The following is a 13805-nucleotide window of genomic DNA, read 5'->3' as shown; positions in this document are numbered from 1 at the left end:
GGTGTAGAGGGTGGCAGGAAATAGGAAATAGGAATTTTTTTTATCTAATCCCATCATGAATCCTATTCACTACAGTCTATTTATGAGTATAAGTAAAGAAATTATACATAAAACACATAGACACATCAGAAATCACTTTTTTGCACAACATGTTAAGTGTCACGGCTGGCGGAGGGAGCCGTGTGGTGTGGAGGAAAAGGAGGACCCAAGATGCAGCAAACTGATGATACGAGTGATGTTTTATTTACAAAGGTGGTGGTGACAAAAACAGGCAACGAGGTATGAGTACTTTACAAACGGAAACCTAAACTGGGAGAAACTAAATAGCAAACCTGAGACCGTACAAAGGGGGTGCGGGGCAGAGGGACGCAGAGACAGGACACCATGGAACGCAGATGAATGCAGAGATACGCAGAAATACACGGATGAGTGCAGACGAGCCGACGAGGAGCACAGGCAGACACCAACTATAAATACACACACCAGGTAATGAGGAAATGGCACACAGGAGGGGACACAGCTGGAACTTAATGGGCATAACGAGACACAGACCTACAAAGTAAAACAGGAAATCTAGAACCCGAACCGGACACAAGGGGGGAGGACACAGAATAACTAGAACAGAGGGAAATAGTCACAAAACACAAAACGCTGGGTCAACGACCCAGGACCATGACATTAAGACACAATACAACAAGTAAGTGCAATGCAGCTTGTCCTGAACAACACAAGCTCACAATGCTCTGCAAACTTAAATCATCTATTAGCTCACTCGAAGGCTCCAGGAATCATTACAGATGCCTGGAAGAGGATTATGAATAAACCTATTAACGGGTTCATCTGTCTGACTGCATTTCATTATGCATGGCCAGGTTGTTATAAGTAACCATGCAACAGATGTCCAGCTGCTTTTAGCTTTTTATCAGTTGAGCCCACTGATCACACCGCACTAACACAGTCTGCCAACATGTGGGAAGTTTATAACCACCGCTACTACTCCTCTTTAATATTGTATCATAATAATAGTAATAATAATAATAATTCCAGTAAGTTTGGTTGTAAGATTCCTACCATAGAAGGGTCAAATTCTCATATTCCTTCAATATGTAAGACGTTTTTAATCCCCCTGTGTACCACTATTATAATAATAAGTAAAAAACATGACTTCATTCATCAATAATCAAACTTTATTTGAATTAAGTAAAAAAACTGAAAAAGTCAAAGGAAGCACAAAAACTGTTCGGTCAAATATTGAGTTCACAAAGCATTCAAAGAACTTTACCAGAAGATCCTGACATCCAAAATAAAAGTTGGAACAAATATATTGTTGTAAAATAAATATGAGAAAACATATCTATAGAATTTTCCAGCATTCTGTGTCCAGCACTATAGTTAAAATAAAAATCTCTATAAAGTTGAGTTCTTCCTTCTAAGCTCTGAAGTTTCCCTGCTCATACACTGGGCTGTCTTTCCACATTTCATTTTGATATGTATTTATGTGCATAGTTTGTATTGTATTTCTCAAAGCCTGCTTTAATTGAAATCAATATAAGTCGCCGCTGGATTCTGTGGTCCTTCTCATCAGCAGTTGAGAATGGAGTTGGCCCTTTGGATGCGAATAACCTTCTTTGAGTTGTAACTGTACTCATACTGCATGTGTTCATGGAAGAAGTACAAGTATCCTGTAAAACAGAGATCAGTATCAGTACTGGTGGATAAAAATCGTACCTTTGGATGCTTCTACTCAGAGTGTGACTTTATTATACCATAGTGATAAGTAGCAGCGTCGACCTCATCCTCCATTCCAGGAAAGTCCTCCTCAGTGGATCGTGGGTAGCCACTGTCCATGGTCCCTGTTGCTTCATCATAGCTGTGGGTGACACATAACCATTTAGTCATTCAACACTGTTGAGTCTGATCACTGACAAAGCTGCAGTGTGACCATTACAATCACTTCTATGTCTCCACATACCTCCAGTAGTCTTCATCGGTGAACAGCAGAGTTTTCCCAGTGTCTTTGATGTGCACGGCTGCATCTATTTTCCTGACGCTCTTGGGAAGACCAAGTTTATGAATATATTTTGGGTAACCATCCACAATGTTGTATCCATTCAAAGCCCACATTTGGATCCCTGGTGAAACGTGGAATAGGTTTACGATGTACACGCACTCTAATGTTTATTTAAGAAATGACCAGAAAGTGTGAAGTACTCACCACTAAATATCATAACCAAATCCTTCTCTGGGTTCTCATAAGCTGCATCTACTTTTTTGGGAATAGATGGCCAAGTGGACTTAATCAGAGTCAATTCAGGCTCCACCATCTGAGGATGAATACGCCAGTAGTATCTGAAATGAGGTGTGAAAAAACAGCACGATGAACAGCACAGAATTTACAGAGCTTTTATTTTGGTAGAGCTTAGGCAGAAAATGGAACTCTTGTTCATAGATTGTGTCGAGTGGTTATAGATTAGATATCGTGGTTAGATCTTTCCAGAGTGATGAAGAACCTGATCAGGCTCATGTTGTACCTGTCTTTGAAGATGATGGTTTCTCCTCTGAGCTCTGTGACAGCATCAAAAGTTAGCTCGGGGTCACACTTTTTTGGGGCGTCGGGCCTTGGTTTCACTTTCTTCGGATTTGGGTTTGGACCTGTGGTTGATGGACATGTGGCATTAATCTGCTGTTGATGACAACCAGTCCTCAGTTTTCTATAGGCTAAGCTTACAGTCAAACAGTACAGTACTCCTACCATAGAGGGCTTGAATTCCTTCTATGTCATCTTCAGCCAGCGGGTAGCCTGTAGTATAGGTGTAGATGGGGTACATCAGTGCGCCTGGGTCTGTGGAATGGGACATCCCCAGGGCGTGACCCAACTCATGGGCTGCCACTATAAACAGGTTGTAAGCTGAAAGAAAAAGATGTTGAATTCAAAATATTGTTGGATAATAGTAATTGTCACTAGGAAAAAGTTTAGATATTGCTCAATATTCTAATTATAATAATTCTTACCCGATGAATCTTTGGTCCAGTGTTCATCCTCATCAAAGTGAGTGTCTCCTCCAATGCCTTGGCCAGGAGGGTAAGCATGAGCCAGCAGTCCATCAGGTCCATCAAATGGGTTGTAATCTCCATGCTCTGCAGAATAAAGGGTAGACAATGAGCAGGAATGCACCACAGCAACCCTTCAACACTTGTGTTCAATTCAATTGTAATATATCAGAATTCAATCAATAGTTTGTGTACCTTTTGATCCAAAGCTGATCATAATGTCTGCATTGCCCTCGTAAAGCTTCTTAAAAGTCAGAGGAGTAACGTCAGCCCAAACGTTGAGAGCCCTGCGGATGGCTTTGTTTACATCTTCTTTCTTCAGATCTGGTGTGTAATTCACTATCCTGAAACATCAGAGGATATGAGGCAGGGGAAAGCTGGTGAATAAAATACATTTGAGCAAAAATACCTATGTCACCTGTTACTTTATGGCACCTAAATGCATACCTGAATGTGACGTTGTTATTTTCCCATTTGAGGTGTCGAGGGAAGTGGTTGTACTCCCCAATGTCTGGAACGCCACATCTGGGCTCCTTCATCACTGCTAAAGTATTGTCATCTAGTTTCCCTGTGACCTTTACAAGTAAAAGAGATAGTGGAGAATATGTCATGTGAGTACATGTATCGTTTCGATTAACACTTTTGTTATTGTGAGCAGCTGAAAAGAAGCTGGATTCCCTGATAATATTCAACTTTTGAATGGTAAACTTTTAATAGGGAATATACTTTTTTCATTTCTTTGGAAATTACTGGTTATATTTTTGAGATGAGAGATGAGATAGCCTTTATTTGTCAGTTGCAGGTCTTTTACCTCCAGTTTGAAGAATTTCTGCATTTCCTTGATCTTGGCTTGAAGGAAATTTGACGACGTCCGTCTACCTTGGAGACCATTTGGAAGGCCATAGAATCGATGAAGGTATTTCTGTTTGATACAGAACAAAGAACTGTGATGTGAAGCTCATTTAAAAATCAGAAAAGCTCCAGATCAAACATTCATGCTCATTGTAACAAAAACCCCAGATAAAACAGAAATAAAACAGAAGCCAGTTGAAGGCTAGATATTGACTGAATAAGAGCTCTTACCTCAGCTAAAAGCTGCTTGTCAATGTCTTCAGATGACAGAGGCTTAGCAGAGGACTGGGCGGCCAGCGCCAGCAGCAGCACCACAGCGATCATACTTGTTGGCTCACAGTCGTTTACTGTGGCAAAGAAGCTCAGTGGGGTATTTATACTGACTTGAGACCACTTTTTTCCCCCAGCTGTTCCAAGTGATTCATGTGAAAGCACCTACCCACTTCCTCTTATGCCTGTTGAGAATGTGCTTGGGTCTGTAAAACTGCAGGGACTGTGGTTTGAATCTCCTTTGAACTCATAGTTTGATCACACATGTTCTATTTCCTGTATGACCACTACCTAAGACGTTTGGAAATCAATTTACATGGAAATGTCTGTTCGTCAAAATTATGCAACCATGTGTTTGTTTTTCTCAAACGTGAGAAATTTTGAAGAGATGCGTTTTTTGGCAGAAAATACTGTCGGCCTCATTTTTACAAATACATCACATCCGTTGTTATTTTCTGTACATTTTCTTCTTAGGTTACAGTAGATGACATATAAGTGGCTGACTATAAACAACAGGGGATTTTGTGAATTGTGGCCTCATGATCGTCTGGGCCTTATTTTAGCTGCGCATGTTTTAGGATGCATGACTAACAAACATATAAAAAAAAGGATGCGATGAAAGCACAAACTTTTCATTTAAAATGTGATTTACATTTCATGTGACATCATGTGGTTGTAGGATGCAAATGTCCTGCATTTGCTTTGGTGAAATCAGCTCAATCAGATGGACAGTACTGTGCAAAAGTCTTAACCTACCCCTCAATTCTTTCTTTTTCTAGGAAAATGGGAGATGGTAATATGTCTAAACACTTCTTGAAGGACATTAAAAGCTCTTCTTGGGATGTTGGCTGCCTTTTATTCTGTTCTCTGTCAAGAATCCCACACTGATTCAATAATGTTATGATTCAATCACGTCCAAGCTCTGGGGAGGCGAGTCTGTGACTGACTGCGTTCCATTGTGTGTTTTTCCATCCAGGCATGCTTTTACTGTATTGACAATGTGGATAGGATCATTGAGGTGCTTAATAAATGAAACCATGCCAACCAGACACTTTCTTAATGACATTGCGTGCCATTGTGTGGATCAAAATCAGACTGTCTGTATTCATAATTCCATCAATTTTGACAGGATCTCCCATGACCCTGCCTGAAATGTAGCAACAAACCATGATAAAGCCTCCAACGGGTTTTTTAGATGGCTGTAGACACTCACTGTTGGACCTCTTTCTTGAACTCCTCCATACATATTGACAATAATTGGACCAAAATCTGAATCTTTCATACTTAGATTCATCACTCACGTTCTTTCAAATACTATTCATCTGCTGTCAATTGTTTTTGTTTTGTTTTTTAGACTAATAATTTATCTTTTTCTGTCCTCTGCATGTCCAGTTTCCTTTGAGGACACACCCGACACCATATTGAGATATGCCAGGTTTTGGGCTATTACTAAGCTAGCTGGTCCAAAAAAATGCTATTTAATGCCCGTCAAACTCTGTTATCTTAGGAATTTTTCATTTATTGAAAAAAAGAAATGGCAACAAATGATGTGCCTTTGTGACAAAGTGGCTAAAGATCCCATTTTAAACTGTTCTTTTGCTAAGTTGTCTGTTGTGCTGAGTAAGGTAAATGTTTTGTGCTTCTATGCTTCTATGCTTTTATAATTCATAGATCAGTGTTATGTCGTTAAAGAAATTCCTCTGAAAATGGTGAGGTCCAAGAACTGGATAAAAAATAGAGTTGTAGATTCTCAGGAACTGCGTAGAGGATTTGGTCATAGCTGAGGTAAAAACGTTGCACATTAATTCAATTCAATTCAATTTTATTTATATAGCGCCAAATCACAACAAAAGTCGCCTCAAGGCACTTCATAGATATAGAAAAAAACCCAACAATCATATGACCAAGGCGCAAAATAACTGCCCATGAACTGAGAAAAGTCAAGCGTGCAGCTGCCAAGATGCCACTTGCCACCAGTTTGGCCATATTTCAGAGCTGCAACATCACTGGAGTGCCCAAAAGCACAAGGTGTGTAATACTCAGAGACATGGCCAAGGTAAGAAAGGCTGAAAGACGACCACCACTGAACAAGACACACAAGCTGAAACGTCAAGACTGGGCCAAGAAATATCTCAAGACTGATTTTTCTAAGGTTTTATGGACTGATGAAATGAGAGTGAGTCTTGATGGGCCAGATGGATGGGCCCGTGGCTGGATTGGTAAAGGGCAGAGAGCTCCAGTCCGACTCAGACGCCAGCAAGGTGGAGGTGGAGTACTGGTTTGGGCTGGTATCATCAAAGATGAGCTTGTGGGGCCTTTTCGGGTTGAGGATGGAGTCAAGCTCAACTCCCAGTCCTACTGCCAGTTTCTGGAAGACACCTTCTTCAAGCAGTGGTACAGGAAGAAGTCTGCATCCTTCAAGAAAAACATGATTTTCATGCAGGACAATGCTCCATCACACCCGTCCAAGTACTCCACAGCGTGGCTGGCAAGAAAGGGTATAAAAGAAGAAAAACTAATGACATGGCCTCCTTGTTCACCTGATCTGAACCCCATTGAGAACCTGTGGTCCATCATCAAATGTGAGATTTACAAGGAGGGAAAACAGTACACCTCTCTGAACAGTGTCTGGGAGGCTGTGGTTGCTGCTGCACGCAATGTTGATGGTGAACAGATCAAAACACTGACAGAATCCATGGATGGCAGGCTTTTGAGTGTCCTTGCAAAGAAAGGTGGCTATATTGGTCACTGATTTGTTTTTGTTTTGTTTTTGAATGTCAGAAATGTATATTTGTGAATGTGGAGATGTTATATTGGTTTCACTGGTGAAAATAAATAATTGAAATGGGTATATATTTGTTTTTTGTTAAGTTGCCTAATAATTATGCACAGTAATAGTCACCTGCACACACAGATATCCCCCTAAAATAGCTAAAACTAAAAACAAACTAAAAACTACTTCCAAAAACATTCAGCTTTGATATTAATGAGTTTTTTGGGTTCATTGAGAACATGGTTGTTGTTCAATAATAAAATTATTCTTCAAAAATACAACTTGCCTAATAATTCTGCACTCCCTGTAGTGAGTGAGGAAGGTGACTGAAAAGGAAAAACTCAATGCATCATGGGAATCCCCAGCAGCCTAAGTCTATTGCAGCAAAACTAAGGGAGGATTCAGGGTCACCTGGTCCAGCCCTAACTATATGCTTTAGCAAAAAGGAAAGTTTTAAGCCTAATCTTAAAAGTAGAGATAGTGTCTGTCTCCTGAATCCAAACTGGAAGCTGGTTCCACAGAAGAGGGGTCTGAAAACTGAAGGCTCTCCCTCCTATTCTACTTTTAAATACTCTAGGAACAACAAGTAGGCCTGCAGAGCGAGAACGAAGTGCTCTAATAGGGTGATATGGTACTACAAGGTCATTAAGATAAGATGGGGCCTGATTATTTAAGACCTTGTATGTGAGGAGCAGGATTTTGAATTCAATTCTGGATTTAACAGGAAGCCAATGAAGGGAAGCCAAAACAGGAGAAATATGCTCTCTCTTTCTAGTCCCTGTCAGGACTCTTGCTGCAGCATTTTGGATTAGCTGAAAGCTTTTCAGGGAGTTTTTAGGACTTCCTGATAATAATGAATTACAGTAGTCCAGCCTGGAAGTAATAAATGCATGAACTAGTTTTTCAGCGTCACTCTGAGACAGGATATTTCTAACTTTAGAGATGTTGCACAAATGAAAGAAAGCAGTCTTACATATTTGTTTAATATGTGCGTTGAAGGACATGTCCTGGTCAAAAATGACTCCAAGGTTCCTCACAGCCTTACTGGAGGCCAAGGTAATGCCATCCAGAGTAAGAATCTGGTTAGATACCATATTTCTAAGATTTTCAGGTCCAAGTACAATAATCTCAGTTTTATCTGAAGTAAGAAGCAGAAAGTTAGCGGCCATCCAGGTCTTTATGTCTTTAAGACATGCCTGCAGTTTAACTAATTGGTGTGTGTTATCTGGCTTCATAAAATGAGAATATTTTATTGTTATGATATATGAATAAATAGAATCATATAATTAAAGAGTCAAGATTATCAAGGTTTTATTATTCTTTTTATCATGAATACAACATTTATTGTAAATTGAGATTTTTAACCATTGCTCTAGGATTGCTCTGGGATAACATGCAGCTCTTTTCCCCATCTCCAGTTATGACAGTGCTTTACTTTTGCTATATATGGACCAGTCATGCCAAGGCGTGTATTTATTCTTTTTTTTTGTAATTTTGGATTTTATTCTGTTCCACTTTGTTGGTATTTTCATAAATAATTTCATTATTTACACTCTTAGTAATGCATAGAGGTTAATTTATACATCAGCAAATGTAGCAAATTTCAGTATAATGGGACCAATAGGACATGGTCTCTATGGGAACTTTCTAAACATTTAAAGTTACTCTGTGTAACTGTGTAAGCGGTCTCTAGCGGCATATGTAAAACTTGATTAGACAGAAGGAAGATGTCCTTCCCACCCACTATGTTCAAATACGGTCAGGGAACATGGCCACTTCCGCAAACGGCATAAGTTGATGTGGATGCATAAGTTTGTTGGAAGATGCAATTACATGCTATTCTATGTATATTTATATACATAGAATAGCATGTATATTTTTTATTTAGCATAGCATGGCTTTTTTTCTGTTAAATAACATATAAACATTACAGACTGTACCTTTAAAGTACCTAAAGGTCCTCAAGGAAAGTACAGACATGCTGGCTATTAGCCTACTATTACTATTACATCACGCTATTGTCTATGAGGAGTAACAAAGCTTTTGGAATTATTTGCTTCTTGTGCAACAGTGGAATTCTTTAGGCAATGAAAGCAGACGACTCCAAACTGAGAAACAGCTGCACTATCCGAAAAGAAATGAATAAAAATTGAGATGGATCAGTCCATATGGGCATAAAAAGTTTATTTTAGACGTAAGCATTAAGAATTGTGTTCAAATAAAATTGCTGCCATTTTTAACAAGATTATTAAGCAATGTTGTATCTGCAGTTATTAGCAAACATAGTTTTGGAAATGGTCTTCTATTAATTTCTAGTAACAATGTTTCGGTAGACACATCAAGTTTTGCATTTAAACTGCTGCACTGTTGGACAAAACCAAGTCTTAGAGACTGTTTTGCTGTAAGAAGTTCAGGTTTTAAATGATCATTGTAGTAATAGTTTGTGTACCTCCTGATTTTATTTTATTTTTTTTGTATATAATCTCCCACCTTTGTCTTAAAAGAAAAAAAAACATAAAACAAACAGGAATTGTTGCCTGGACTACATACATACTACAGGCCATCTGTATTTCATTAGTGATATCTTGCAACCACACACCAACATCCATATTTGGAGTAGCATCATGGCCTTTAGACAGCGGTTGAGTGCTCCTGACTCATTTTAGGGAAGTAGGCAGTTAGGGGGATTTTTGGTGTATTTTAAAAAAGTTATGAACAAACACAAAACATACACTGACACAAACTTAAGGTAGACATCACTGGTCAGTGCTGTGACCTATTTCTTTAAGATAAAAAATGGTCCTGATCTAAGATGTAAATCTGTTAAATCCAAATAGCCAGCTCATTAAATGATATAATGTTATTCCTATCATATTGTCCTAACCTTTCACCCAGATTTCAGCAAAACAGGAGATGTATTTACTGGACTCTTAAAGCACACTGTAGACCTACTGTATGACCATTTTAGACTTTTTCAGGTAGTGGAGCCTAACCCGGCTGTCTTACGGGGGGAGGTGGAGTACACAGTACAGGTCAGCAGTCCTTTCCTGGCAAGCCACTTTCAAATTATGGAGAAACCGTGAAACGATGATGTCATACGTTATTACTTTGCTCCCTTTGTAAAATGAAAATGAATAAAAAAAAGTGCACACTTCTTAAAGTAAACAACAGGATACAGTACCAGGAATAATTAGCTCATCATTACAAAGCTGCAGTAGTAAAATGAAATGTAAAGAACATTGTTGCAGCCAGTTTACTGCACAGTAAGCTATTTTTGATACATTTTCCATTACACTTTTATATAGCCTACTTTTTATTTGCAGTGTGGTATTATTAGTAATAATAAAAGCAAATGTTACATATGAGAGTGAGCAAAAACATTGAGGAAATATTAGAGAAAAGGAGAAAAAAGAGAAAGCACTTCAGAAAGAAAGAAGAAATTACCCTTTTGCCTCATTATTCACTTTAAGAGTGATAAGTACGTCTAGACTTCCCGAGTTTTTGTCAAAAACAGTCATTTTAGTCATTCCCATGTGTTCTGGGGAAAGATTTACCCAGGGACTGATGCATAACAACTGCTTCCATTTCTAGTTGTTTAGGATGCTTTTCTTGGCAGTTGCTAAGATAACCAGTGTGGGTTTCATGTGTTATGGTGGAAGTTCAAGTAAGGATAAACCACCAAGTATGTATATTGGCAGAGAGAGGGGATGTTGCTACCCGAGTAGCGCCTCTGTTTTATCTTAAGCAACAAGAGTGGAGATAGTCATCTGTTTTGGAGAGATGGGCTGTTTGTACTTATACAGTAAAAAATAGAAAATGTAACTAATTGTGAATGAGCCATAAATTGTGGTATTAAAAAAAAGATTTGACAAATATTGAAATCAAGATGATTTGTATTAATAAAAAATATTAATATAATAAACCACTTTTCAAAATCTACCAGAAAGTTTTTCACAAGAGCAGCAAATCAAAATCAGAAAACCATCAAGTCTAAAAGAAGCTTCGAGTGTTTTGAGTTTGTGTTTCAGTTTGGTTCTTTTGTAGTATTAGTGAGATTTTGTCACTATTATAATAATAATGGATTGGATTTATATAGCACTTTTCAAGGCACCCAAAGCGCTTTACTATTCATTTACCACTATTCATTCACTCTCGCATTCACACACTGGTGGAGGCAAGTTACAGTTGTAGCCACAGCTGCCCTGGGGCAGACTGACAGAAGTGAGGCTGCCATATCACGCCATCGGCCCCTCTGGCCAACACCAGTAGGCGGTAGGTGAAGTGTCTTGGACAGGACAGGACAGAGAGCCCGGGAATCGAACCGGCGACCTTCCAGTTACAGATACGCTTCCCAACCCCCTGAGCCACGGTCGCCCCATATTATGCCCTGTTTTGTATTATGTTTAAATTCTAGTTACGTTTGTGATCCTTTCCTATGTCCTGTTCTATGCCTGTCTGTCAGGTTCTCCCAGGACTCTGTTTAATTACGTTTGTTTGTTTTAGTCCAGGTCTCAGTGATAGTTACAATAAGACAGAAATGAATGGAATACAATAGGATGACCCTTTATTGTCATTTTACATGTGCAATGAAAATTGTGAACAATGAAAGTTCCAGTTTTACTTCCTGTTTTATTTAGTCTCTCAGCTCATGTGCAGTATATTCACTTTTGTGTCCCCTTATCTCATTAATTTGATTAATTAGATTGAGTTCAGGGTCTGCCCCGGGGCCTCCTCCCTGACACACTGGGGAGATTATATTTCTCGGCTGGCCTGAGAACGCCTTGGTGTTCCCCCAGATAAGCTGGTGGAGGTGGCTGGGGAGAGGGAGGTCTGGGCCTCTTTGCTTAGGCTGCTGCCCCCGCGACCCGGCCTTGGATGAAGCGGATGAAGATGGATGGATGGATGGATGGATGGATGGATGGATAGATTGAGTACAGCTCTGTTCTTTGGTGTTTCCCACCTCACTAATTACCTGGATTATATCTGAGTCTCCTTCATGCTTTATGCTGTGTGCTTGTTTGTTGGCCTGTTGTCCTTTAGTCCTAGTTTTCATTCTTTTTAGCTCCTGCTGTTATGGTGTTTGTTAATCTGTGAGCTCAAACCCAATAAAACTCAGCTAATGAATTTATTTCTGTCTCCTGAGTCCTGGATCTGGATCCACACTCTGCCTTCCTCACATGGGTCCATGACAGAAGCGTCATGAGCTGTGTAGTGGAGGAATGTTGAGAACACAAGGCCAGACACTTCAGTCAAAACGGGTAAACTCAAAACATGATTTTTATTAGGTTGACTCACGCAAAGAAAATACAAAAACTCAATTAAAGTGATTGTAAAATGCTCTGGGAGCCAGTGCGAAGTGACAGAAAACAATCTGGGGCAGAAACTCCAGTATTAATATTAAATATGGGATCATCCAGTGTGTTTAAACTTACAGTGAAACTCTGCGAAAGGTCAAAGAAGAACTGTTTAATCATGTCTTTCATTTTTTTGTGTGAAGTCCATTACCTTTGTGTCTAAAAGATGCAGTGTAAAAATGTCTAACTGCCTGAAATGGCTTAAGATTTATTAACTAATACATTGTTCATATGCTGTAAACGTGCTTCTCACTTCAGCTGAACGTCAGAAATGTTGTCTGACTTGTTTCCAGAGAATTGCAGAATATGTCTCAAGCCCTACTTGTGAATACAGTGGGGCAAAAAAGTATTTAGTCAGCCACCGATTGTGCAAGTTCCCCCACTTAAAATGATGACAGAGGTCAGTAATTTGCACCAGAGGTACACTTCAACTGTGAGAGACAGAATGTGAAAAAAAAAATCCATGAATCCACATGGTAGGATTTGTAAAGAATTTATTCGTAAATTAGGGTGGAAAATAAATATTTGGTCACCTCAAACATGGAAAATCTCTGGCTCTCACAGACCTGTAACGTCTTCTTTAAGAAGCTTTTCTGTCCCCCACTCATTACCTGTATGAATGGCACCTGTTTGAACTCATCATCTGTATAAAAGACACCTGTCCACAGCCTCAAACAGTCAGACTCCAAACTCCGCCATGGCCAAGACCAAAGAGCTTTCGAAGGACACCAGGAAAAGTATTGTAGACCTGCACCAGACTGGGAAGAGTGAATCTACAATAGGCAAGCAGCTTGGTGTGAAAAAATCAACTGTGGGAGCGATCATCAGAAAATGGAAGACATACAAGACCACTGATAATCTCCCTCGATCTGGGGCTCCACACAAGATCTCATCCCGTGGGGTCAAAATGATCATGAGAACGGTGAGCAAAGATCCCAGAACCACACGGGGGGACCTGGTGAATGACCTGCAGAGAGCTGGGACCAAAGTAACAAAGGTCACCATCAGTAACACACTACAACGGCAGGGAATCAAATCCCGCAGTGCCAGACGTGTTCCGCTGCTGAAGCCAGTGCATGTCCAGGCCCGTCTGAAGTTTGCCAGAGAGCACATGGATGATACAGCAGAGGATTGGGAGAATGTCATGTGGTCAGATGAAACCAAAGTAGAACTTTTTGGTATAAACTCAACTCGTCGTGTTTGGAGGAAGAAGAATACTGAGTTGCATCCCAAGAACACCATACCTACTGTGAAGCATGGGGGTGGAAACATCATGCTATGGGGCTGTTTTTCTGCCAAGGGGACAGGACGACTGATCCGTGTTAAGGACAGAATGAATGGGGCCATGTATCGTGAGATTTTGAGCCAAAACCTCCTTCCATCAGTGAGAACTTTGAAGATGAAACGAGGCTGGGTCTTCCAACATGACAATGATCCAAAACACAGCGCCCGGGCAACAAAGGAGTGGCTCCGTAAGAAGCATTTGAAAGTCCTGGAGTGGCCTA

At 39.8% G+C, this 13805-nt stretch overlaps 1 protein-coding gene across 1 annotated transcript; it reads right to left on the bottom strand.

The window, feature by feature from the left end:
• Positions 1-1169: 1169 nt before the first annotated feature.
• Positions 1170-4286, bottom strand: mmp13b (matrix metallopeptidase 13b). The gene is made up of 11 exons (XM_085478819.1): positions 4135-4286; positions 3863-3973; positions 3499-3626; positions 3247-3395; positions 3013-3138; positions 2753-2908; positions 2532-2652; positions 2216-2349; positions 1973-2132; positions 1767-1870; positions 1170-1682 (listed from the first exon to the last, which is right to left on the bottom strand). Exons 1-11 carry the CDS (start codon positions 4225-4227, stop codon positions 1582-1584), a joined length of 1383 nt encoding a protein of 460 aa, XP_085334945.1. The 5' UTR covers positions 4228-4286; the 3' UTR covers positions 1170-1581.
• Positions 4287-13805: the final 9519 nt, after the last annotated feature.

Source organism: Copadichromis virginalis, linkage group LG14 (assembly GCF_057382275.1).
Source record: "Copadichromis virginalis isolate Kocher_CV1m ecotype Utaka linkage group LG14, C_Virginalis_male_GT1.1, whole genome shotgun sequence".
Lineage (NCBI taxonomy): Eukaryota > Metazoa > Chordata > Actinopteri > Cichliformes > Cichlidae > Copadichromis > Copadichromis virginalis.
The sequence above is the reverse complement of the archived record's forward strand: the minus strand, read 5'-3'. Positions and strand labels throughout refer to the sequence as shown.

Bases quoted from the DNA above. Each gene is read 5' to 3' on its own strand.
- mmp13b (XM_085478819.1), bottom strand. From the start codon at position 4,227: ATGATCGCTGTGGTGCTGCTGCTGGCGCTGGCCGCCCAGTCCTCTGCT. The intron at 3,139-3,246 runs GTACACAAACTA...TTTATTCTGCAG, and splicing joins GATCAGCTTTGGATCAAAAG to AGCATGGAGATTACAACCCA. The intron at 1,871-1,972 runs GTATGTGGAGAC...TGTCACCCACAG, and splicing joins ACCGATGAAGACTACTGGAG to CTATGATGAAGCAACAGGGA.